General features: G+C 30.5%; 3 protein-coding genes across 5 annotated transcripts; 2 read left to right on the top strand and 1 right to left on the bottom strand.

Annotated features, from left to right (window-relative positions):
• The first annotated feature begins 825 nt into the window (after nt 1-825).
• Nucleotides 826-4,104, top strand: LOC123909247 (uncharacterized protein At4g00950-like). The gene is made up of 2 exons (XM_045960049.1): nt 826-1,384; nt 3,883-4,104. Exons 1-2 carry the CDS (start codon nt 932-934, stop codon nt 3,973-3,975), a joined length of 546 nt encoding a protein of 181 aa, XP_045816005.1. The 5' UTR covers nt 826-931; the 3' UTR covers nt 3,976-4,104.
• A 5,665-nt stretch (nt 4,105-9,769) lies between these two features.
• Nucleotides 9,770-11,225, bottom strand: LOC123909246 (protein RKD4). The gene is made up of 4 exons (XM_045960048.1): nt 11,066-11,225; nt 10,446-10,766; nt 10,118-10,340; nt 9,770-9,942 (listed from the first exon to the last, which is right to left on the bottom strand). Exons 1-4 carry the CDS (start codon nt 11,137-11,139, stop codon nt 9,784-9,786), a joined length of 777 nt encoding a protein of 258 aa, XP_045816004.1. The 5' UTR covers nt 11,140-11,225; the 3' UTR covers nt 9,770-9,783.
• Nucleotides 11,226-22,487: 11,262 nt separating this feature from the next.
• LOC123909244 (protein ABIL2-like) lies at nt 22,488-26,370 on the top strand. Of its 3 annotated transcripts, none has more exons than XM_045960045.1 (10): nt 22,488-23,077; nt 23,583-23,714; nt 23,873-23,955; nt 24,057-24,207; nt 25,013-25,112; nt 25,198-25,290; nt 25,388-25,430; nt 25,525-25,610; nt 25,703-25,872; nt 25,976-26,370. In XM_045960045.1, the coding sequence occupies exons 2-10, from the start codon at nt 23,610-23,612 to the stop codon at nt 26,144-26,146; spliced, it is 1,002 nt and encodes a 333-aa protein (XP_045816001.1). In that variant the 5' UTR covers nt 22,488-23,077; nt 23,583-23,609; the 3' UTR covers nt 26,147-26,370. The 3 variants fall into 3 exon arrangements, with proteins under 3 accessions (XP_045816001.1, XP_045816003.1, XP_045816002.1); XM_045960047.1 differs by having other exon boundaries at nt 22,702-23,069; nt 23,580-23,714; XM_045960046.1 differs by having other exon boundaries at nt 22,702-23,072; nt 23,580-23,714.
• Nucleotides 26,371-26,594: the final 224 nt, after the last annotated feature.

Below are 26,594 nucleotides of genomic sequence, written 5' to 3'. Positions count from 1 at the left end.
TACCTAGGAAACGGGCAATATCTTTTATATTATGAGAGTACATGAATAAAAATTCACTTTTTTGATTTATTTTTATAGCACATACATATTTAATCATAAATTTAGAACAAATAATAATAATAATAATAATAATAATAATAATAATAATAATAATAATATACTTAATATAAAATATAATCTTAGAAAATATTCTAATATAATATAAAAGATAATTTTTTTATTTTTATTGGAGAATTATTCTTGTATAGTCACGTGACCAAATATAATTTCTTGGTCCACTCACAAAATTTGAACTTTTTATTTTATTCTTTTAATTATTTCATAAATAATAAAAATTATGTGAGTGTGACTATATGATCACGTGATCATAGAAGTCTTGTTCATTATTGGACTGGCCAAGGTCCCCTATAAAAAAAATTCTTATATTCTAAAAATTTTAATAGGTACTCCGTAAATAACTAATTAAGAGTTTGTTGAAAAATATGTATGAGAGTTTATCTAAGAAAATTTCGATACTTTAAAATTGCTCAAATATCACGTTAGATATATATCGGAGAAATATTCAATGATTAAATTTTATATTTATAATAGAAAAATATCAGACACATCTGTGATATTTCCCAATACGTATTAGATAAGTATCAGATAATTAAATTTTTTTAAAAAATCCTGTATCACCGTATTTGTGTCGTCTTGTATCCGTATCGTATAATTTATTTGAGGTTCTAAAATGATTTTCTAATAAACATCCATAAAATAAAAATTCAACTATTTTTCTTAACATGTTGACCATATTTTTATTTCTATTTCTATTTCTATTTCTCTCTATATAAAAGGCACACGACACGAACCCACTCTCACAATCACAACCTTATTGTAAACTACCAATCTACCATATACAACCACCGAGTGAAAAACCCATCAACCAATAATGTCCTCGTCGGAAATTGCCACGTCACCATCACCACCTCATACAACCATTTCCATTCCCTTCAAATGGGAGGAAGCACCAGGGAAGCCTAGACACTGCCACACCCAATCAGAGCTCAACAACAACACCGTTACAACAACAACAACCTTAGAACTTCCTCCTAGGTTGCTCTTTTTGGATTCCAAGCTTAATGTTCCTTCTCCTACAACTGTCTTAGATGGGCCTTACGTGGGTCGGGCTATGTCATTCACTTCTTCATATAGAACTCCAAGGGAAAACTGGAATTCCAATTTTGGGTCTAGTAGGTGGAGTGGTTTAAAGAAGATTAACAAGGAGGGAGAAGAGGGTAGTTTAGACTTTTCAGGTCAGAATAAGGTGAAGATCTCACGGGCTGGGGCTGGGGCTGCTGGTAAAGATGGAAGTCCTGTTTCTAAGGCAAAATCACATTTGTGGGTAAGTCATAATAATCACTTTACTGTTCCTTTCCCTCTTCATTCATCAATTGCCAAATGCTCTGTTTTTTTTTTTCTTTTTCTTCCTAGTGGACAGAATTTTCCTTAGAATTCGGGTTTGAACCCCACCCTACATATTTTTGTTCTTGCATCAAATATAAAAAATCAGTCTTCAATTATATTTTAGGATATAATAACTTAGTTGTTACAATATTAGAATTTAATATATATCATCAATGAGTTGTCTCTATAAATAATTTAGAGGAGATATGTTTTTGAAGACATGTTAAAGTTTTAAATATAAACAATTTCCATTTAATATATACTTTATAAGAGAATGTATATATATAGACATTAAATTTATTTATAAATAGAGTGTCATTCTGAGAATGAGATTAGAAGTGGTCATCTAAGGTAGTGTCTGTCCGTTCAGAGACCTGATTATTAATAATATTATATTTACCGTTCAAAAAAAATATATATCATTTGTTAATTTTTAAAAGGAAATAATTTATTGGATTTTTTTTGGCACAATTTATTGAATTTTTTTTACACAATTTATTGAAAACTCTAAAACTAGTGTCTCTTTTTTCTATTTTTATTAAATATATGTTTAGTCTCTATAATTATTTTAACGTATGGTTGTAGTTCTTGTACCCATTTTTTAGCTATAATTATTTTATTTTTTTGGTGGGCAAAAGGGCATAACCCCTTTAGCTATAATTATTTTAACTATATACTTTTAGTCTTAAAAATACAGGGACTAAATAAAATAAATAAATTATTGAGACTAAGAAGGATTTAACCCTTATATTTATAATTAAACTAATGGCATTTCCACATGCTATACACTCTGTTTTTTCTTTGCTAACCATTTTGGGCCAATTGTGGACCGTGCAAAATTACCTGCTATGATATTCTGTCGGTATAATACCATTTAATTTTGTAATAGATTGGGAGAAATTGGTCGGTTAATAGCACTATTTATTTGTTCTTTTTTCCTAAAACTCTTTAGACTTTGTCCAATATGCATAAATAAAATAATTTTACACCATGCATAAATATATTTTTTACAAAGAATTGAGATTGAGATTGAACAATATATAATTGAGAAAACCCGCAAACTCAATGCCTTAAAATGTTAGGTAAAAGTGTATTCTTTATAGTGTTGAAGTCATTTGTGTTGTTGTTCAACGTTCAATGTGTTGATTAAATCCAGTGAAACTCCCCTCTCACGGCTCAACACTTGTACACTATAAATTTAGTCTGCTCTTGTCCTATAAAATAGATTAGTTGGTAGCTACCAAAAATATTATTAAAGAGACTGAATTTCGAACTTCGAATTTTCTATTGCTCCACACTTATAATCCGTTTGGTTGAGCGGAAAGAAAGAGAAAGGAAAGAAAATTACGAATTCCAATGGATGAATGTGGACTAACTTTTGTCCAAGTTCATTCATTGAAATTCGTAATTTTCTTTCCTTCTGCTCAACCAAACGGAGTCTTAGTGTAGTCATTAGGTTATTAGAAAATATTATCGTCTTTAAACAAAATCTCTAAAATGAATGATGACAAATTGTAGGTAAGATGACTGGTGCTAGGTTGAATATAGTACGTCATGGTGTATCACACTTAGAAATAGTGGACTCAATGATCATGACACAATTCAAACATTTATAACTTTGACTTGTATATATAACATAACTGTTCCCAAGTCATCACCGTTTTATCCTAATGCACTTCACTCTTTTTGTTGCTATTAGCATATTCTGACTCATACATAACATAACATAATAATGTAGTAGAGCAGTTAAGGTGTTAGGTGTATGCATTGTAGTAAAACACATATGATTGATCAATCAAGTTTGACTATTTATACTAAAATATTTGAAGTGGCTACATCCAAGGCAACCAATTTTATAAAAAGTTTCTACTATTATTGTTATGTTTAATTTACACTGTATAAAAGTTTGTATCAGGGTAAAATTAAATTGCTATTAGTAGTATTTGTCTAAAGTCAAATTGACCCTACACTTATGTAAATAATGGAAAAATTTCCTTTCAAGGAGTTGAAACCCAAATGCCAATAATGCAATCAAACACCACTTCTTAACTCTTTCACTACGGTCACAAAATCAACCTTATAACTCTTTAGTCTTTAGATTTTTTGGATAGAAAGAGTAACTCAACTGATTAAACTAATTAAACTAAGGATTAAAAAATTGGAGGTTCAGGATTCAAGTTCTGACAAGAAGAAAAACTAACCTAAGATTGTAATATTTACTGAAATATTTAAAGTAGATACCACATATAAAATATTTGCATATACTAGTACCTCACAACACCATTTAGTGATGAAATATCATTTTCTTATCATTATGCCTATACTCAAGAATATGATATTCTACCAAAAAATTGGACAAGAATATGACTGATTTAACTAGTTAGGTTGAAATGGATTAAATCTTATATGATGTAATAATAATTTTGATATTTGCAGGCAAGCATTTATGGTAGCTTCAAGCAAGTGGTCCCTTGGAGACGCAGGAAAGAAACACAGAGAAAATGGGTTTCCATAACCGACACTGTTTAATTCTTTAGATTAATTCATTTTACTCATGTTTACTCACTCCTATTTTAAACATAACAATATTTAAGAAATGATATGATGTTTAGTATCTATATATATAAATAAATAAATAATTTCTCTTATATATGGTTATATTTTGTGCTATAAATATAATAGAGTTTAGACTTTAGACATAGATTATAGATAGATAGTATCTAGCCACTCTAAAGACATTATTTATTGAAAAGATAATCCAATGTTTACTCATGTTTGTTTAATTAGTTACTCTCAAGGTTAGTATGACAGCTGCTATGTACATTATAAGGACTGTGGCATTGTGCTGTGTATTTTGTACTTCACTTTCATTTTCTTTCATCATTAATCAATAAGATTGGAATTCCAATATTCAGTTATTTGAGTTCTTGAAAGTGTGTTTTTAGAGAGCATAATCCAGTAAAAAAAACTCCTAAACAAACACTCCTATACATGTAAGTTTCGAATATCTTAGAAGAAGTTGTAGAAGCTCTCTAAGAGGGACATCACCATTGAATTTGAATCTCCTTATTAACGAAGTTGACCAAAACATTTAACTTTACACATGAAGAAGAGTAATACTAGTCTCCAAAGTTTTGGGAGCTTTTGGTGCCTCCGAAATTTCTCAACATTGTCCACTACTTAATTCGGAGTGTTTTTTTTTCTCAAATTTCTCATTTTATAACATCCGCCAGGGGGGTGTATTGGATTGGGATTTCATGAGACAATTTTGGCAAAAAAAGTCTTGATGATTTTATGAGATTTTGTTGGACTATATTGATTTTGTGAGATTTTAAAGACTTTTTTACGGAGACTTTTTTACAATCAAGATTTTTAACACATGATTTGAATGGATTTTGAGAGATTTTTTTCAAAAAACTTTTTACAATCAAGATTTCATAATACTTTATATATTAAGAAACTTTTGTATATTAGGCAAATTTTAAAAGAATCAATAAATTTTAATAAAAGAAATTATATTTTTTTGGGAATCCAAATTTTTAAACAAAAAAAAAAGCCTTACATTTTTTTCACGTATATGTTCTAATCACAAATAAAAACCATTATCACCATTGATGGGAAAAGAAGCAGATGAAGGTAACGAAAAAAAATTTGCCGTAAAAAGTTGTATTGAATCAAAAGTTTGTAAAAAAGATGTAGAATTTGTTAAAATATTTTTTTGCAAAAAAACATATTTGATAGAAGAAGAAGAAGAAGAAGAAGAAGAAGAAGAAGAAGAAGAAGAACTGATATAATGATGATGAAAGTAAAAAATCTTGGAGAGTTTGAAAAAGTCTCAAGTCTTTTGGTGAGATTCTTGAACAAGTGAACAAAGAAAAGAAGAAGGAGTGCAGTGATGATGAACTATGAAAAAATAAAGAAAAAAAAATTTGATACAGTAATGATGAAAATAAAAAGTCTTGGAGATTTCAAAAAAGTCTCAAGGCTTTTGGTGAGATTGTTGAAAAAGTCTATCAAGTGTATTTTCAACTAAAAAGTCTCTCAAAATCCATTCCATAGAAGAATCCATCAAAATCGGTAGACTTTTGAATACCAGTAGACATTTTAAAAGTAGTACCAAATCTCAATTGAATACCAACGGATTTTATTGCCCTGAAAAAAAAAATCATGTTTGTCTTAATTGAATACCACAAGATTTATTTAACTTTTGTAAAAGTCTTGATTGAATACCTCAAGATTTTTTTGTCATAAAAAACTAAAAAAGTCTTTTAAAATCCCATGAAATCTCAATCCAATACACCCTCCTTAAATAGCGGACGGGTAAAAATGGAAAAGAGCGGGACGGGCGAGAAACACGGGGTGTGCTAAAAGAAGCTCTCCAAAGTTTTTAGTAGCTATGGTTATTTAACAGGCCCGACACAACTATAAAGCGGAATTTTTTTTTCCATCCCAACAATTATACCTTTACCCCTACAAACAATTTTTCCCAATTTTACCCCTCTTTGACTTCACCCCTATATATTTTTTCTTGTACATAAAAGTTTTTACCGGAATACTTCGGAAAAGATATCTGAAATGCAGTCGCAGATATGCTATCGGAATACTTTAAGAAAGAGTTTCGGAAGAGGAAAATCATCATGAATTGATGATGCAGCGATTAACTCGTATCCATCCTACTGCCAAATCAAAACTACCAAAAGAACCACCACCACCACCTTGAATTATACATCGGCCGTGAGCTAAATCCTTCCATTTCTACTCAATAACAAAAATCAAATCAAACTAATAAACCATTATTCAACCTCCAATCAAATTTCACACATATTTTCATATGATTTCCACCTAACCAACACAGTAAAAACCCATCTCAAATCAATCTTCCAACTCCTTTTTCAATTCCACCTATTTAGATCTTCAAATAAAAACAAGCCTAAGATCATATTCAAATCTTTCTCCAAAATCCAATATATTGTTTCTTCTCCAAAACTCAATTTCACACAACAATATCACACACTAACAAATAAAAAGATGAAACAACCCAAATGCTCAAAACTAAAAGAACAAATTACAAATCTTCAACAAAAGTTAAAAAAAAAAAAAAAAACTTCAAGCTTTATTACTTATATTCTTGCAGAATTTAGTTTCTAGTTTTTGCCACGGTTTAACCATGGCAAACTCTTACCAGATCTCTTTTTTCCCAACTATTTCGGTATACAATTGTTACCGGAAAACATAAAAAAGGTGTTCCGAAAATTGTTCATATTAGCCACGACCGTGGCTATTAGCATGCATATGTTGAGTTGTAGCATCTTGTTGTGTTGTTGATAAAGAGAAAAAGTATTCATCATGTTTTTGCATAACAAAAGCTTTATTGTTGTTTCTTATTAAAAAAATTCGAAAAAATATCGTTCGGAGCCGAAGTTTTGAAGTTTAAAAAAAAAAAATGGAATTTACGCTCTGAAACTATGCATGTTTGGAACCAATTCACTTCACTTATTATTTACTTTTAAAAAAACACCACTAAACTGCTTTAAATAAAAAGTGAGAATTATTTTTTGAATTTTTATAAGATTTTTTTTATTTATAATAGTGAGTAGTATATTTATTTATATATACGTTATGGCTAAACTATTTTTATCATAGGCATTGTAATAATCTTGGGCTCTCAAGTAGGCGCAGGCGCTCAAGGTACGACTTAGATCTTGTGAATACTAATTTTTGAGTCTGTAACAAAATATTTAATCTTTTTAATAAGATTAAGCTACCTCTCACATAGTCGACTTCAGAAATCGAACCTGTAATTATTTTTTTTCTGAGGGAGAGTCATGTTAGTCCTTTAAAATAATTGGGTTATCAACGTTATAAGTACAAAAAGCATTGTTATATCAAGCGAAATCTTTTATCGCGAATGCATCACGAAGCACACGTTTTTATCTTTGACTTTAACGGAAATCATGGATGTTGTGTGCCAATTCCAAACTGCCACATCATGTTGTGAAATTGTCGCGAAACAAATATTCGCTATATCCAGTACAAAATTCCCACGTTTATTAATAGTGATTAATTTTTGTCGATTAAATCTTTATGTTAGGTACACTAGGTGGATTCTCCCCTCCTAATTAAATTTTCTTGATAAGCAAGAATCGGTGATTGAACTTCTAACTATGACAAAATCTTGTAAACATGCAAGTAATATTTAGTCAACAACTAAGTTTTCCAATCTGAACATGCCGGTTTTCTGGATCATCTTCACCAAAAACACATACCAAAGGATCATCCTCTAGAATAGTTGTATAATCATTCTTTGAGGGAGGATATAGCAATCAGTTTTTTGAAGGCTAGAGAGTTCTCTTCCATTGAGATAGAGAGAAAGGAGGGAGATGAAGAGGAGAGTGAAGGAGATTATGGCATAGCATAGATAGGTATATATTTATAAGGTGAATGTAAAATCTGCAAGTGGTGTGAAAATGGAATAAATAGAAAGAATGTAATAGTTGAATACTACTATTGAATTATTCCTAAGCTGACAAAAATGAAGAATAAGGGAATAAATTCTTATTCTTACTCAATTTTGTAACGCAGCCCAATTAATGTAGCCGCAACAAATTTAAAAATCGAATCTGGTTTATGGATTTTTTTGTTGAGCATTGAAAGACTTAGGCTCATTCTCTCTCACAATGACTTGAATTTACATTCCAAACATCTTGAAACCTATCTCAAACATGTATAATTACATTGCAATGCAAGGAGGATGACATCCAAAAATTAATAGATGAAATGCTGCGGTATGTTTAGATTAATAGATACATATATAACTATTCTGGCTATTATTTATGTGTGTGAGCGAAAAGAGATTACAAAAAATAATAGTGCATGAAGTAATTCATATATAATTCACGGCACTCGAAATCTCAAGGACGACTCTATTCAATTGGGGAGAAAAGATGGAAGGTACGTATTTACTTACTGAGTTGAGTAGCTTTAACAATCCTTACCCGCACTTTTGTAATAATTTGTTAAAATATAATAATATAAACCGAGTTATTCGTGTGACACATTTAATAATTATTTCAAAATATTGAAATGGAGAGATTGAATGTTTATTAAGTACTACTTATATTTAAAAAATATAAAATGAGCGATGAGAACGAGTTTAAGTTTCTTCTATTTATAATTCTTCAATTTGTTCTCTATTTAGGGAGAGATAAACACAAGTGAAGATTAGTGGGACCACTAATTGTTAGACCTCACTAATCTTCACGTGCGTCATGTCTCTATTTTTTTTTTTTGGTACGTGTGTCATGTCTCTATAAATGGAGAATAAATGGATGAATAATAAAATGGAGGAAACCCAAACCCTCATGAGAACACATAGTGTTTGTTTAATAAATCAAAAAGGAAAAGCTCCATATGTGTGCTATTAGACGGCGACCTTGTTTCACTGTAATCGGAAAAAAGTCCACATTCACGCCGACGCCGTTGGTGTACTCGAAGTTGTCCAATCGTTTGTAATATTTAAATATTTAAAATAAAAACCAACTATCTATATTATTTTAGATTGTTAGATTAAGATAGAGAGACTCTTAACCAATGAAGTACGGACACTCCTCATATTAGTCGTATCCATGTCGGACACGTCTCGGTATTATACACCGACACTTATTACACTTAATTATGTCATTTTCTCAAATTATTATCAGAATCAATGTGTGTCCGTGTCGTGTGTGATTCATAGCGCTCTTAACACACCGACCAACTTTATGAATGCCAGATTGTTTTAACGGCAAAGAGTCTATTTTGAGAAGGCAAAATCAGATTGGATAATTAAACCCTGCTTGTATCATATCCTTGCTCCAAAAAGACCATGATTTATCTGTCTTAGAAATCGTGTTTTACTTTTAAGGAACTTGCCTGCCTAATTTGCTTATTATAGAAACAAACGCGTTACTTATGAAAAAAGCCACACATACCAATTAACTTGAAACAAATTAAGAGTGTAATTTCCTAGTAGCTTCCAAAAAGTATATATTTGCTACAAATGTAGTATTTGAAACAAAAGAGAAACTCAATAATTTTGCTGAAAATGTCACTTTGCAAATTGAATTCCAACTCATAATCTCCTCAAAGTACATGTCCTTCAGTCAAATTAGTTTCCTAATCTATACTAGAGTATAGTTCTAAACTTAAGAAAAAACCAAAAGAACATTAAAACTAAGTAGCAATTTTTCTTGTAACAAAAACCTAGTAGCATTTCAATGAGTCATTTCCTAAGCTGTTGTGAGAGGCAGGCATTTCTTTACATGTCATTTTAGTGATTATATCCAACATTGATGAAGTTTAAGGATGGAAAGTATTTGATCTTCTCTTCTTGTAATTAGCTTTAAAAAATGATTGCCTTAATTTCTTGATTTCTGCATTCAATTCCATTCCTGGTATTTCCTCCAACATCTTTTTTTCCTTCTCCAACATTGCAACCTCATCTTCCAAACCCATTTCCTACATCACACAAACAACAAAACACTTAATAACACACAAAAATAAACATAGTATAAAGTTTCATTCTTTCAAATATCACTATCAATGGGTCATGGTCCTACAATTTGAGATTAAGGTACTTGAAAATGTGGGGCATAGTAGTCAATTCAAACAACATAGAATATGATTATTATACCTTAAGGTTGTCAATGAGGAGCATCAAGCTCTTCAATTTTCTGTGAGGCCACCTATTGATATTGAGTTCCCTACACCTCCTCTTCAAAAGGGTAACCCCAATATTCATTTTCTTAGCAGCCATTGTTATAGGAACATCAAAATGTTCCTTAATCTCATCAAATTGTAATAAAGATGACTTCTTTTTCATAATGACATTACTACTAGGCAATGTCAAAGGGATTGAAAACTCTTCATTTTCTTTCTTCACAAAGTTCAAAAACTCATTTTCATGTTTTGCAAAAGTTTCAACAAAACCACTTTCAGCAAAAGAAAAATCATTTCCTCCAAATGGTGAATCTTGATTCTCCCATTCCTCCTCTTTCTTCACAAAACTCATTAAACCTTTTCCAACTTTCTCTGAAGTTTCAGAAAAAGCACTTTCACAAACACTTTCAACTTTTTCAGTATTATGAACCAATTCAGGAAAAACAACATTGGTGGGTTTTTGTTCTACCTCAAGATTTTCATCAAGGTTTGGAAGGTTGAAATCAAAGTTGAAATTTTCAAGATCATGGAACTCATTGAGAAAAAGTTTGTTACTTTGGTATGAAAAATGATTTGCCCAATCAATGTTGACGAAATCATCATATGGTGTAATATCCATGATTCTGTAACAAGAACATAAAAAACAAGAAATTAAAAAAAGGGACAAAACAGTTACAGAAAACACGAAAACAAGGAAACAAAATCCCTATCAACCTCGAATATCGGAAAGAGAATGTTACAGTACTTCATAACATCATTGAATAATGCTAGTATTATTCTATTCTTTTTGAATCATCATAGTCAATTTTTAAGAATAAAGAATCATCATCATCATCATCATGGTTGAAATAGAATAAGAACAGGGGAAAAACAAGAACAAGATAGTGATCATGGTTGAAATGAAATTAATTAGAGTACTTACTTGTCTGTGTCGTTTTGTTGAGATTGATCGTTACAAAACCAGTAGGAGGTTTCAGGTTTTGCAAAGAAATCCATAGCAGAGTGTGTGTGTGTGTGTGTGAGAGAGAGAGAGAGAGAGAGAGTGGTGACACACGTTAGTTACTACTAAGAGCAGAGCAGAGCAAAACAGAACAGAACAGAGCACAACACAAAGTGTCTGAGGAACAATGTGTGTAGTAAGTACTATTTATATACTATGTGTGTGTGTGTGTGAATGTTTGAAGGAAAAAGATTAGTAATTGAAGGATGAGTTACGAAGTTTGGGAGGAAAGTGGTGAGTTAAATTTGGCATTAAAATTTGGAGTCATTTAATTACAATTATAGATACAAGAGAGGGTTGCATCATTATCATTATCATTAAACATATTCATTTGAATCTGCATCAACGCGTAATTACTCATTCATTAGCGTCCACCACGAGGGATGTTATTGTTATCCTTAATTTTTCGAGTTTAATTTGTATGCATCGGCGGTGTAAATCATTCAATGATGTGTTACCATATTATTTAATGAATGAGACATATCATGTGTTTTTAAACATTATACATGATGTGTTGGTATTTTATTTGACGCATGTCTAAAATAACCTTACAATGACAGTGTATATAAATTAAATTTGAGGACCAAAAGTTGTTAAAATTTTTTATATGAACTAAAAATAAAATTTAAGATATTTATAACAATAAAAAGTTGGAATCACTTAATACCAGAACTGATCCACGAACCAGATTAACCTGGTGGTGAAACCAAAAAATATATAAAATAAAATTATGATATTTATAACAATTAAAAACTTGTTTAACCTTAGTATTCTTCTAAACTCAAAAATCAAAATCCTCAAATTATCAATTACCTTAAAAATTATTTGTTAAAATATCTCTTATATCCCCGAGAGATAGAAAGAAGACTCTGAGTTGAACTGCAACATTATGAAATAACAAGAGAAAAAGTTAACAACGTTGGCAAGTTATAGTAATGTAGATTCAGGTCTTTTGGGGCAAGCAATCAAAGACAAAGACAACACCTAAAGCATGAAGAGAGAAATCTCGCAGAAATCTTTTCAAAAAGTTGCTTTTGGTTTTTGCACTTCAAACTCAAGTCAACTGAACCAAAAAAAAGTGAGGAAGATGATGAACAATGTTCATCAAAATTTGAGTTTGTAAAATTTTAATAAAATATATATATTTTTAATAAAAAAAATGGTTTATATGTGCGTATTATAAAAAATAAAATATTACAAATAAATAAGATAAATGATCTAAATATGAAAAAATAATAAAGTACTAAATAAATAAATAAGACATGGTATAATTTTGCCATTTTTCATTCATTGATACATATGTTGTGTGCATGCTATCACATGCTTTTTTTTAGGTATGACAAGCAATATTTTTTCTCAATAATTTGGAGGTATCTACTCATCAACTAATAAAAACAAGTTACATAAATAGATTTACATGTGATACTCCAACTAATTTTTAACCAACTTTTATTTCACATGCATATGTCTTATTCTCATTGATTGTTAAGTAAATAAATATCTCTGAATTATCAACGAGTAAGATAGAAAAAAAACCATATACGTGAATTTCATATTGAAACAATGATTTCTGTATATTACAATGTCTTTATATCAACCAAGTTATGTGGAACATCGGTTGAGTTTCATTGTTGAATCCTAAAGAGATGCATGGTACTCCATCCGACTCAATTTATAAGCAAAAAAAAAAAAAAAATTTATTGTTTTAAATTATAAGCAAAAACAACTAGTAACTTTTATCATTTTTAAGATTTACTTTTACTTTTATCTTCTTTTCCCCATAATTTTTTTTTTGACAAACTTTTCCCCATAATTATTAACCAATAAAAACTATTTTTACATTTTCTCATTAAACTTATTTCAAGGAAAACAAAAAATATCATACTTTAAATTATTATATTTGACTTTTTTTTTTTATAACATGAGTTGAAGGAGAGGCATTGGCATTACTTGAAGCAATAAAAGCGATGGAGCAAAAAGGCATCAATCATGTCATATTTGAAACAGATTCTAAGAATGTAGTTGACGCTGTTTACAACTTACGTGTTGGTAACTCAGAGTTTAGTACCATCATTTGTAACATTAGGAATGCATTGTCTTTAAATTCAAACTTTGTGGTAAAGTTTACTAAGCGACAAGCGAATATGGTGGCTCATACGTTAGCTAGGGCGGCCATTTCTTGTGCTAGTCGCTATATGTTTCATGTATTACCTCTTTGTATTTTTCCCTTATTGAATAGTGAAATGATATAAGTTTTTGTTTGTAAAAAAAAAAACATGAGACGGAGGAGGGAGTACGGAGTATATATATTTCTTAATGACATCACTAGCACAGTAGCACTCCATGTTTCTTGATATTAGTTATATTTTTTCCCCTTTCATATGTTTGGTAAATTATATTTATATTATATTTGTTTAGTTTAAAAGGTTCGAGTAAGATATGTGATATATTATTGGCTAACTTACATTCTTAGTTCCTTAAATTACTTTTAAATTTCAGTTTAGTCCAAGTTACAAATATAAATATTATACAATTAGTTTTTAAGTTTTTTTCATTTTGATCTTTTAAGTCATGAATGTTAGACATTTTCATTCATTAATTTATAAACTTTAGACAATTCAGTTCTCTTATTAGAGATTAAAATATCTTAATAATCATAATTTAATGGACCAAAATGTTCAAAGCATCTAACTTAAATGACCAAAATGAAACAGAAATTATCAAACATTTATAATTTAAAGGACCAAAATAGAAACAAAAATGTCATAGGTAAATGTATAAAAAATAAAAATAAAAATAAAAACCTTTAGGACATCAAAGTATAATTTATGGTGAATACTCTAGTATCCAACTTACATTGTTAGGTACTTATACCCTATAGGTAAAATTAAATATCATCTCATATTTTTATATTAATTTATATTTAAAAAATTCATGTTTTAAATGAATTTTGTGAGTGCTATACCGATATCCAACAATGGGCACCAAAAAGTTTACCTTACTATTTTATATACTAGTATGTCAATAGATTGCAAATTTACTAAATTAGAACTAAATTGAGTGTCATAACTTTATTTATATTTTATCTGATTATTATCGTATCATTGGGTTCAACTATTTAACGAGATTTATCAAAGGTGTTTAGTCATAATTTACTTATTATCAACTAAGATATTGAGCTCAAATGGTTAATGAATTCACGCTAGAACGAACTGTTCGAAAGAATTCAAGAATTCAATTTTTTGTGGGAGCAATTCTTGACTAGGCTTTACTTATATTGTGACCGAACTCTGAAACTACTAGAGTTCTCTTTTTCTAATAGAATTTTTGCGCTCATAGAAACGTCAATGGAGACGTTTTGACAAGGTGAAATTATTGTCGTGGTGGTGGTTGAAAAGTAGGAAGAAAATTTTCGTACTTGATTTGAACTTGTGGTGGTGTATCCCTTACCTTGCTTGAGGTTACCAGTTGGGTGAAGGCGGTGTGTTATTAGCGTTCTTATTTTTACCCCTGGTGTACATATATTTTAGCGTATGGAAGATTGCTCCCACCTTTTCTTCCATTGTTTCTAATTTGTTAAAGGCGTGTGGAAATCTATCTTTAGGTGGTTAGGTCAAGGTTTACCTTCGGGTATGGAAGGTTGGAACCACTTCTTATCTTTTGGTTCTATGGTTAAATAAAAAAAAAAAAGTAAACGGATTTGACATTTGATATGGTTGGCCACTACCAGGTGTACTTGGAAGCTCAGAAATAAAGTTATTTTCAAGGGGGCGTTACTGAATGCTTCTCTTTTAGTAGACGACATTAAAACTCTCTCTTGGTTTTGGTTTAGTAAGTCTTCCTTCTCTTTTTCTGATTAGTGTACGAGCCCTATTGTCTATTCAAAGCATATAATAACTTGTTTTTATATTGTAAGTGATTGAGTACCCCTTATACTTCCTTATAATATATTTTTGCTTATACAAAAACATATATTTTAGTTAGGCACACTTTGTACTTAACTTTATTTAATAATATTTTCTTGACGTAAAAGTAAATTTTGAAAATGATAAAAGTTGATTTTTTTTTTCTTTTATAAATTGGAACGGAGATAGTAGTATATTATTGTGTAGGAAATAGAAACAAATAAACTGGGAGTGTCAAAATGAATGGATTTGATGATAATGGATGAATCAAAATAATCTATTAAAATCCACTAAAAGTTTCTTTAAAATATTCAATTCAATTTATCCATTTTTATATTTTTTTTAAACAAATTGTTGATTATTTTTCTTCATAATCAAACTACAGTAAATTTTTATACCAAAAAAAAAAAAAAACTATAGTAAATTTGCATTGAAAACGTTCATAAGTCATAACTTAGCTGAGTTTGAATCTCAACCACTATATATATAAATATGATATCCTTACCAATTAAGCTAAGCTTACGAAGATTGTAATTTAACATTTTCTTATTTAACTGAGGATATAAGTAAAGGAATGTAAAGATGGTAATGATTGAGAAAGGGCATGAAGTAAGAGTTGAGTGTAGTGTGTAGAAATAGAAATAGTAGGAACAAAGTGCAGTTTTCATTTTGGAGCGAACATAGACACAATAGTGGCTGGTTCAGGCTGGCTTGTAAGTCTTCCCTCCCTCCAATTACAGGGACTGTCCCTTTTGTTGGTTGTTGGCTATATACTGTAGTCCACTGCTTACCACAGTCTATTGAGTTCAGTGTCTTTTGTCTATCTCTCATTAATTTTTCTATACATTTTTATAAACGGCAAAATAATACTTGTAATATTTTATATCTTAATTTCAAAGTAAAGGTCTTAGTCATTTTTGGTCTTTTTTTTTTCCTTCTATATTTGGATATTAATTTCAAGTCTTAAAATCTATGATTTTCTTTTGTGTGTGGTCAAAAGAGGTGGCTAAATCTTTATTTTCATCTAAAAATCTTTATAAGGAATTCAATGTTTTATTCTTGTTTACTATTAGATAAAGAATTCACACTCTACACTATTCTCATATGATGAAAATAATGAAAATTAATAAGATGATCAACAATCAACATGATGAAACTAAATATTTTCATGATGTAGGTCGGAATAAGAATGAACATATCATTACTTTTTGTTGATAAAAAACATTCTCAATCTACTCAATTAGACATGGACTAATCTTAGATTAGATGTCAAAACAATTAATATTGTGTACGGTTTGGTTATGAAAATAATTTGATAAAAAATTTCACTTTTGTTGTAAGTTTTCTTTTTGAACGGCACTTTTGTTGTAAGTTATTTGGTACAAAGTCCCCTAACTCAACCCGGGAAGGGAACAACAGGATGGAACCACAACTTGAGGGATTTCCCGCGCCTCGTCGCAAGGCTCATTTTTAGTTTTAGGTTTAAGGGCGGATTTATCTAATCAAGGGCCGAGACACAAGGGTCCTGGTACTATCCAAGTGCGAAGAACCCTGGAGGTGATTGCAATGAGCAGAAATCTCACTCATCGGCCTAAACGACGAGCGAACACTTGAATGTGAGAGCAAGGGATCACCTAATGAATGGACAAGCATACTAACTTTATGAACTAAAGATTTGAATGGCTATAGTTTACAGTCATATATGATATATCTGTTTATAAGGCTTAAAGAACATAAATCAGATATTAAAGAAACATGAAGAAATGTTAAGAACATAAATCAGATATTAAAAAAAAACACGAGGAAATGTTTAGTTAGGATTTTGTTGTTATTAGATATATCATTGAACAAAAAGAGATATCACTGAACAAAATTTAGCAGTATATCTTTCTGTTGTTTTAAATAGTTAGAACTTAGAACTATGTATGTTCTAGTTCTACTATATTTGTCTCAAATAATAAATAGTTAAAAATATGTAATTTTTTAAATAATCACGCTTTGACTTCAATATATATTTTTTGAAAATATCTTGGTTATAAATAAATTAATGTTTTTTTTCACGCTCTTTGACTTTCTCGCGCGACCGTAATATTTCAAAAATACCCCCTCGTAACATAACCAACGAGTGTTGAAGGGCTGAAAATCTGAAAAAACACAGTTCACATTTTAACTAGCGAACCTTATAAAGATATTTTCATAGCTGATCGAAGGGTGTTGGGACAAAAATATTATATTTTATAAAGTTCACTACTTAAAGTGCGAACTTAAGTAGTGAACTGTGTTTTTGTCATATTTTGCACCCACTGAATTCATTACTCCCTCCGTCCCACAATGAGTGAGTCGGTTGACTACGTAACTTTGATGATTGATATTTTTAATTGTATAATAGTAAAAATTATAAAAATATGATATTTTGAAAATACTCACCGAGATGAATCCAACAACATCTTATATGCTAATATTTATTTTTATTTATTAGTAGAAAAATAGGGTCAAAGTAAGATATGTGAATAGTGTATATAGTAAAAATGGCTCATTCATTTTGGGACAGAGGTAGTACTTAAATAGCAAACTGTATTTTTCAGACTTTTATACCCTTTAATACTTGCTGGTTATTTTGCGATGGAGTATTTTTAAAATTTCAGGTGGCCGTGAGAGAAAGACAAGAACTTTTCTCTCCCGACCTCCTCATTTCTTTTATACCCCCAAAAATCTCATTTTGCCCCTTGCGGTTGAAAATTTTTTGCCAAAAAACTTCGGTTTATATTCACCGAAACCGAACGTCAGCTTGTTCGGTACCTACAAACTGAAATGTCTTAGATTTCGGTACGTTGTTACCGAAAATTTCACTGGGTCGCTGGAATTAGGATATTTCGGCAGAAGTTTACCAAAATAATTGTTTCGATACCTGCAAACCGAAATGTCCCAAATTTCGGTAAGTGGTTACCGAAATTTTCATTGGCTCACTGGATCTAAATAAAACTTCGGTGTATATTAACCGAAGTTTATCAGCATGTCAAATTCCTTCAGTTCGTATAAACCGCAGTACTCCCAAGGACAAAAACAAAAATTCAGGGGGTAGAAAAGAAATGAGGAGGGTTGGGAGAGAAAAGTTCGAAAGACAAAGTCCCAAAAAGAAACGCCCCAAATAAATATTACTATTAATAATTCAAGATTTGCTGGTGAATTGGAAATTTTCTCATCCCACTCACTCACTTTCTCTCCTACCCCCCTAGCAATTCGTAAAATGTTCTCCTATCCTATATCCAAAATGATATGGTTGTTTTTTAGTTGTTTTAATTGATTGATTTTTTGTTTAAAAAAAGACTGCTGTAAAAATGTAAGAATAATAAAATTTAATTTATTGTGGAGCAGAGTTGAGTTCCTATAACATTTCTGTTATCTAATTGGCTCATATACTTTGAAATTTTGGCGAAGTACATCTAATAAATATGTGCACAACTATTTTTAATATTTTACAAAAAAACCAATTCAACTCATTTCATTAATAATAATATTCTCAATACAACGAGGAATGAAATCAAATAACCTGCGAGTAGGCCAAGACATAACAGCCCTAGCTAAGTTATGAGCCCCATGTTTGCTCGCCGCTTGATGAACTTTGTTAAGAAGTCTCACATTGGTTGCGAGATGACATGAATAAGTGTTTATAAAGTAGAGGCAATCCTCACTTTACAAGCTGGTTTTGTGAGAATGAGTTAGGTCCATACTTATTTCTTTATGGTAGTCAGAGCCTCTCCAAGATTCGTTGGGCCACTTGTTATCAGGTTTCCGCTATCAGACCGCCTACAAGCCGATTTTGTGAGGATGAGTTAGGCTCATACTTATTTCTAATAAACTTTACCTTAAAGTTAAAATGTAAATTCAATAACAACTTAATAGATGAAATAAGGGAACTAAATTGAGAAATTCCACTTTGATTTGCTTGTATAGCATTGACAACAATTTTAGAGTCACTTTCAATTTCAAACACAATATTCGACCATCCTTAATTGATTGTTGCACGAATAACTTCCAATAACACCATCCTTGATGTGCATAACCATTTTATTGCAAGTGAATAAACTTTTTTAGAGATGACTTTTTTATGCTAAAAATAATAATATGTAGAGGAATAAAAATTATAATTCAACCGATAAAAGTGTCAAAATTATTAAGTCATATGCCGTGTTTGAAGTTCAAACTCCGATAAAAGTTATAATTCAACCGATAAAAGTGTCAAAATTATTTAGGTTTTACTATGCCTGATGAATTTCTATAGTTATTATTGTTTTTTCGTCTATCTACACACACAAAATACGTAGAAAAAAGTCTAGAAAATTTGCTTAATACAAGTCGATGAGAATTTAATTTTTTTTTCTCCTTCTAAAGTAGGTTTATGTCCATGATAAATTTGTTTTTCTTCAATAAATTTTTTAACTTGAAAAAACAAATTTTTATTGATTATATTTTTCTGATCAAACTAAGTTGAGAGTTACTAGTAGTATATATATAGGCGGTGCTAAACATTTGGAGTACTATAATAATTCAAATTAAGAATGCGAAGATTCTTCTGCATACCCTGAAGCATGAGTCACATTAGTTGTATTCATTTGAAAAAAATATGAAAGTTTGCATGTGGAATGATTTAATTATATTTTTGCAATCATTCTCGTCACAACTAGACAAATAGGAACAAGTCAGAAACAGAAACTCCGTAAAGGTAAAACAGTAAAACCTTGTGTTTGTGTGTCTTCCGCTTGCTCCTTTTTGAAAAATCAAACACGCCGTTCCAAAATCCAATAAGTTAAGATTTGTTTTTTAATTTATATAGATTCTCGGTCTAAAGTTATTTTACGCATGCGTCTAATAATATATCAGCATATTATGTAGTACTCCATCTGTTTCATATTATAAGAAAAAAATTTCTTTTTCATGTCCCAACTTATAAGCAAAAAAAACCAACTTTTATCATTTTCAAGTAGACTTTTACTTAATTCACTTTTTTTTTCTTCATAATCAATAACCAATAAAAACTCTTTTTACATATTTCTACGAAACTTATTTCAACAAAAACACAAAAAGTCATCCTTAAAATTATCATATTTTATTTTTCTTAATAAGTGTGAAAATATTTTTTTTTCTTATATTACGGGTCGGAGGGAGTATGATGTTTACAAACACATGACGTGTCACATTCATTAAATGATGTAACATCATCAAATTCATGTGTACAAAAACTTTATATTAACGGTGCATACAAATTAAGAAAATGCAAATAACTAGTAGTCCCTCCGTCCCAAATTATAAGCGGGAAAATCTCTTTTTTTTTGGTCCCAAATTATAAGGGAAAAATCATTTTCAAGAATATTTTTTTTCTTAATCTCATAAAATTAAATGCAAATTGCATTTAATTTTATCTCTCTTCCCTTTTCTCAATGAACAACAGCCAATAAAAATTATTTTTACAGCTTCCCATGCAACTTATTCCAATGAAAACCCATAAAAATATATTTCAAATTGTCATGTTTTACTTTTTCTTAATAAGTGCGATTTTTGTTTTTTCTCTTATAATTTGGGACGGAGGGAGTATATACTCCCTCCAGCCTTAATTATAAGTAAATGTAACATTTTGAATAGTTATTCAATGTATCCAAAAAGTTACATTTGCTTATAATTAAGACAGAAAATTTACTGTTTTTATATATTTATTACTTTGACAAAACTTTGATTTGTATTTTTATAATAAAATTTTCTTTCTATTTTTTTAAACAATGTTTATCAACATCTCTCTTTAATTACTTTTAAAATATATTCCTTCCGATCTCATATTAGGGATGGCCAAATGGGTCATGCCCGTCGGATTGACCCATTTAACCCGCCATTTTTTCCCTAACCCGCAAAAACACATGACAACGACGGGTGGGGTGGGTTGGTCCATCGGGTCTAACTAAATTTTATTTTAAAAAAGAATCTCAACCCATTATAAATTAATCTTCTAATTTTTGCCAATATATTAAAAAATAGAAAGTCAACTCAATTAACCTAATATGATTAATATATATTTCAATTTTCTTCCTCCTTATTTTTTTGGATTTAAATGGAATCCAAGTTTTGTTTGTTTTTTTTTTTAATTTAAATTGAGTATTTTCTTAAGGTTTTATTTTTGTTTCTTTGATTTTATAAATTATGGACGTTTGAAGTTTTGATCGATAAGTTTATTTCTTGATCACCTTGTTGTTTGATTATTATATTTTGATTTCCTTGAATGATTTTTAATTTTATTTTATTTACAATTTTTTCCGTGCAAAATTATTGATTTATTTTTTTAATTTTATTGACGTGGCACTCCCGCCAACCCACCATCCGCCAAGAAAAGGGGCGAGGTGAGATTTTCAACCCACCACCACTAGTTAGCCCGTCCCGCACCACCCCTTTTTAGAAGGGTTAATGATGGGGTAGGACGGGGCGGGTTGACCCCTTTTGTCATCCCTATCTCATATACTCTTTCTGGTCATTTTTATAAGAAGCAATTCACAAATTCATTGAATAATTAATGTATTTGATCTATATTATGACTGAGATACATTAATTATTGAACGAATATAAATTAATGACTTTTTAGTTATTTATCAAAAAAATGATGCATTTATTCCACGTAATAGACTAGATACATCACTTTTTCAATGAATTTAAAATCCAATTTTTTTATTTATACATGAGAAAAATAATAATAAAAAAAATCCAATTTTTATTTATACGCGAGACCAAAGAGAATAATTGTCTATTTTTTAACCCTGATAGAATATAACTAAATGAGAATTGCTATATGGTGCGAAGGAATCCATGCACGACATTAATTATACGGATACAGGTAGTGCTTTTGAATTTTTAAAATCAATAAAAGTTAGACATGATCAAATTCAAAACATAATCCTGCGGTCATTATGCATTCGTTATTTTTCGTCAATCATTCTCTCGCACCATTAAGTTTTTTCCATAACTAAATTGATGTGCCAAAAAAAAAGAATATAACTAAATTGTCTTAATTTTTCTCACACATAGAACTATTCATTTTGTACCAAATTATAAGTCGCTTTACGATACAAACATTTAATGTTATTTTTCTTATTACACCCTTGATTATTTATTACTCAATCTTCTTTCAATCTCTTAATTTATGTATTTGTAAATCATCTCATAATTTATCTTTTTCATTCAACATTAATTATATTTATTAATTTATGTAATATAGTCAAAATGACTTATATTTTACTTAATTCAGCCTTAATCATAAACAAACAATATCTACTTTTCAAATTCATTGGATATGCAAGAGGCAAAAATTCGAATCCCGATCATTATCCACCTTAAAAATGGAATTTATATCCACTAGCCAACCTACTTAAAAAACAATATTATTCATACAATAAATAAACAAACCATAGAAATAAAAAACATTAAAAAAAATGAACCAATTCATCAGAGGTGGGCCTGTCCTTCAAGTTCCAGCCTCCACCACAGATTACTCACACAATTTCTGTTTCCCAAAGCACACAATTCATATTCACATTCACATTTCTTCTGTGTTTTATTTTCATTTATTTTTGGTCAAGTTTATTTTCATTTTTTTTTTTTTTTTTTGGTATAAGTTTATTTTCATTTTTTATTAGTAGTAGTATTAACAAAACCATAAAATAATTAATAATAAATTCAAAATAGTTATTCTCCTAATTCCTCATCTAATATTCATGTTCATTGATTCCAACGTGCTCTCCTCTTTCTTTCTACTCTCTCCAACTGTACAACGTTTGAAAATTTTGATTTATTTTATGAACTTGTCTCTTTCCTTTGTTTTTTTAGTCAAAAACTGAAACACCTAACCGTTTTACTCACTGCTCAATCTCAAAGCGTGTTTCTTTCACATTTGCTTTCTCACTTTCAACTTCCACACTTGTTGCTTTCTGTTTCTTCAAAACCCTCTACTTGGTTTTTCCATTAACTGCTTCAACTGAAAAAAAAAAAGAAGGTAATTGATGATGTAACAAACTTCACTCACCCCAGTTTATGATTCCTTGTTTATTTATTAATGTTGTTTTAAATTTTGCAACTTTTCATGTTTTTAAGAATTGGGTCGGGTTTACTTTTGAGGGAAATTTAATAAAATGTGAGTGTTGTGTTGGTGAAGATTTAGGGGAAAAAAACAATGATGAAATTATGCTGTTTAGTTTAACTTTTTGTCTGTTATAGTTGCAGAATTATCTCAGAGATGTAGTGTTATGCACTTGATTTTGTTTTTAAAGCAATATATGTTGTTTGTTACAGCTATTCTTTTGTAACATAATCAGCTTTTGTTATTTTTATAATTTGTTAGAGATGAGGTTGTCCCCTTCTTTTTTCAGCTTCTTAGCTTTCAATTGTTGTGAATTGTATATTTTATTTAGGGCTTTTTGTTTACACAACCTTTGTTTAAAGGGTAGTGTTGTTGATTTTGGTTTTGATCTATTTCTCTTTGTCGCCGTCGCTTTCTTAAGGTGGTCCTTCTTCCTTTACTTTCATTCATGGGGAAGGTCACAACTTCTTCAACACCGCCTTTATCTCAAGAAGCTTCCAATTTCGATGAGGTTTATATGCAGCAGAGTTTGCTCTTTGATGATAGCCTCAAGGTACATATGTTTTGCTACTTTTTGGACTATAACTTGATGAACCCAATCCATCGATTTCACTGTTAAGATCATTGTCTAATGCATCTGTTGCTTTAATTCGGAGTAGAATAGAGTTAGTGTTTTGCTAATTGTTTTTTATTTTTCATCTTTTGTCATAGGATTTGAAAAATCTGAGAACACAGTTATATTCAGCAGCCGAGTATTTTGAACTCTCGTACACCAACGATGACCAAAAACAGATGTAAGTTGCTATGTTGAAGCTGGTTTATGTTTATTTCTAATTGCCAATGCTATCGTATTCTCTATACCCTTGTCTTTTTTCATTCTATCTTATGTTTTCAGAGTGGTGGAAACACTGAAAGATTATGCCATCAAAGCTCTTGTAAATACAGTGGACCATTTAGGTTCTGTGACCTTTAAAGTGAATGACTTGTTGGATGACAAGGTTGTTGAAGTTTCTGGAGCGGAGCTACGCGTATCTTGTATTGAACAGGTATAATCCATCACCTCCATATAAAGTCCAGTAAATCGACACTGAAAGTAATCGCTATGATTACTTTTAGGCAACATTTACTCGTGATAGGAATAAATATCGTTGTTGCTTTGAGGTACTGAGAACTTATATTTTAAAGGTATACTGAAAAGCATTTAATGTCTAGCTCCTTTTCCACTGATAGACATCAAAGTATCTAAATCTTTTTACTGCTTAGTGTTGTATTCATTATAGAGAACTTAGAGTTCTCTGCATTATGTACTTATTGAAGATCTTTGCATTTATTTAGTTATAAAGAAATAGATAGCGATATCTTTTAGGTCTTGTCATGACTCAATGGAATACATCCTCGTTTTATGCTGCCCGATCTTATGGAAGTATTATAGTATTACTAAATGAACTTGATAATATAGATATTGATAAACTAAATTATTGTTCATTAGTTAGCCAGTACAATAACAACTTAGAGTGTCGGTGACATCGATTTATTACTTAGATTTTAGGTGAACATCACTTTCAAAAACTGTATCTACAAAAGTATGAAAGATCAACGGAACTGTGATTCTTATTTCTTGATTTTGAATAAAGGATTGTTTCGACGATACCCTGTTATTTGTGTGGTGGTTTAATACATTATGGAGATATTTACTTTACTCCATTCAATTCAAAGCATAATTTCTCATCTGAAGCTGGGTTTGAAGATTCCTCCTTCTTGATGTTGTTAAGTTTGAATTATATATTATCACAGGGAAGATAAATCTTACGAAGATGTCTAACAATGTTTTTCCTTAATGTGGTACATCAGAGAATGAGGACTTACCAAGGGTATATGGATCACGGGGGGCTTACCCAACAATCATCGGTGATCAGTACTCCAAAATATCACAAGCGTTATGTCTTGCCAGGCAAGTATAACATTTTCTCTCAATGCTATTATTTGTAGAATTGTGTATATGTTGTTCAATGATCACACTCCTTGCACAATTTCAGTTGGGGAGACCATGATTGGCGCCAACCGCACGAAGTCAAAATACGAAGGATGCAGCCTTGATGACGAAGACGAATGGCCTCACTTTAAGAATGGTATCACTTTTTACTCTCTAATATTGTGATTTCACTTACGTAAGAGACTCTACTATAGAAAATCTGATGCTGTGTTTATTCTGTTTGTATCCTAAAGCTGTTCGAGCCACAATTAGAGAAACGCCAACATCTACAACAAGGTAACTACTACAATGCAGCATGTTGTTATGGGATTAAGTTGGTCATTTACTCAATGAGGATCTTGAATTTATTATTTGATTTGATTTGATGCAGTAAAGGGCGTTCCCCGTCACCTTCTGTACAATCTCAGAGACCTGGACCCTTTTCATTCACTTCAAGCATGTCCAAAAAAGATTTAGGTTTTTCACACATACTATGACATGATATTTCAAAATTTCATTGATTTTGTCATTACTATTTAAATTTACAATATTTTTTACATGTATTGAAGATAAACGGTCAGTTTCACCATACCGGTTCCCGCTTCTACGTACTGGTTCTCGGTCAAGTAGGCCTACAACACCGAAGCCGAGTAGACCAACTACTCCAAAGCCGAGTAGGCCAACTACTCCAAAGCCAAGCAGACCAATCACACCAAATCCTTCTAATGCAAAACAAAGGGTGAGTGACATAAATAATGGTTGTATGCTACTTTATGCTACAGATTGTCAATGAATCCTGTAGCTAGTTTATTTAACTGCATCTTCATTTATGTTCCTACCAGTACCCTTCGGAGCCACGCAAATCAGCTTCAATGCGATTATCTGCTGAAAGAGACAACGGAAAAGATGTAGAACAATACCCGAGTAAAAGTAAACGTCTCCTGAAGGCCTTATTAAGCAGACGCAAGTCTAAGAAGGACGACACACTTTATACATACTTGGACGAGTATTGATACCATATAACTATAGAAAGCATGGCAAAAGGTGTCATAGAATCTTGAAAACAAATCTATTTTTGTTTGATAGGTTGTACTTCATCATTTCATCTGAACTGTATAATATAGTTGTTATTTTCCAGTATTTTACTATTGCAAGCTCACAAAATCATGTGTAATGGTTCAAGAATCTTTTTAAACGTGGATCATTTAGTTATATAATCAAAGTAAATTTGGCTTCATTTCTCTTCCTTTTTTGCACTATAGCCGGAAGCAAGGATGAAATTCACGGTGTTTGAACCACGAATCAAACCTTGTTTAAGCTGAGAAAACAACATTTCCCTACAACTAGTAAACAAAACTAGGGAGTGAGAACCAAAATTAATGCAAACATGGATTTATGTACCTTAGTTTTGGATCTTTTAATATGGTAGTCTGTGTGTTCAGATTAATCTCTTAATTTCTG

The sequence above is a fragment of the Trifolium pratense genome, linkage group LG2, assembly GCF_020283565.1.
Source record: "Trifolium pratense cultivar HEN17-A07 linkage group LG2, ARS_RC_1.1, whole genome shotgun sequence".
Classification (NCBI taxonomy): Eukaryota; Viridiplantae; Streptophyta; class Magnoliopsida; order Fabales; family Fabaceae; genus Trifolium; species Trifolium pratense.
This window is presented reverse-complemented; position numbering and strand designations above follow the sequence as displayed.

What these genes read in the sequence shown, in the direction of transcription:
- LOC123909244 (XM_045960045.1), top strand. Translation starts at nt 23,610, where the DNA reads ATGGGGAAGGTCACAACTTCTTCAACACCGCCTTTATCTCAAGAAGCT. An exon ending in TCTTTGATGATAGCCTCAAG is followed by an intron (nt 23,715 to 23,872) that starts GTACATATGTTT and finishes CTTTTGTCATAG; the next exon opens with GATTTGAAAAATCTGAGAAC. An exon ending in ACGCCAACATCTACAACAAG is followed by an intron (nt 25,431 to 25,524) that starts GTAACTACTACA and finishes GATTTGATGCAG; the next exon opens with TAAAGGGCGTTCCCCGTCAC.
- LOC123909246 (XM_045960048.1), bottom strand. Translation starts at nt 11,139, where the DNA reads ATGGATTTCTTTGCAAAACCTGAAACCTCCTACTGGTTTTGTAACGAT. An exon ending in CAACAAAACGACACAGACAA is followed by an intron (nt 10,767 to 11,065) that starts GTAAGTACTCTA and finishes TTCTTGTTACAG; the next exon opens with AATCATGGATATTACACCAT. An exon ending in TCCTCATTGACAACCTTAAG is followed by an intron (nt 9,943 to 10,117) that starts GTATAATAATCA and finishes TGTGTGATGTAG; the next exon opens with GAAATGGGTTTGGAAGATGA.
- LOC123909247 (XM_045960049.1), top strand. Translation starts at nt 932, where the DNA reads ATGTCCTCGTCGGAAATTGCCACGTCACCATCACCACCTCATACAACC. An exon ending in AGGCAAAATCACATTTGTGG is followed by an intron (nt 1,385 to 3,882) that starts GTAAGTCATAAT and finishes TGATATTTGCAG; the next exon opens with GCAAGCATTTATGGTAGCTT.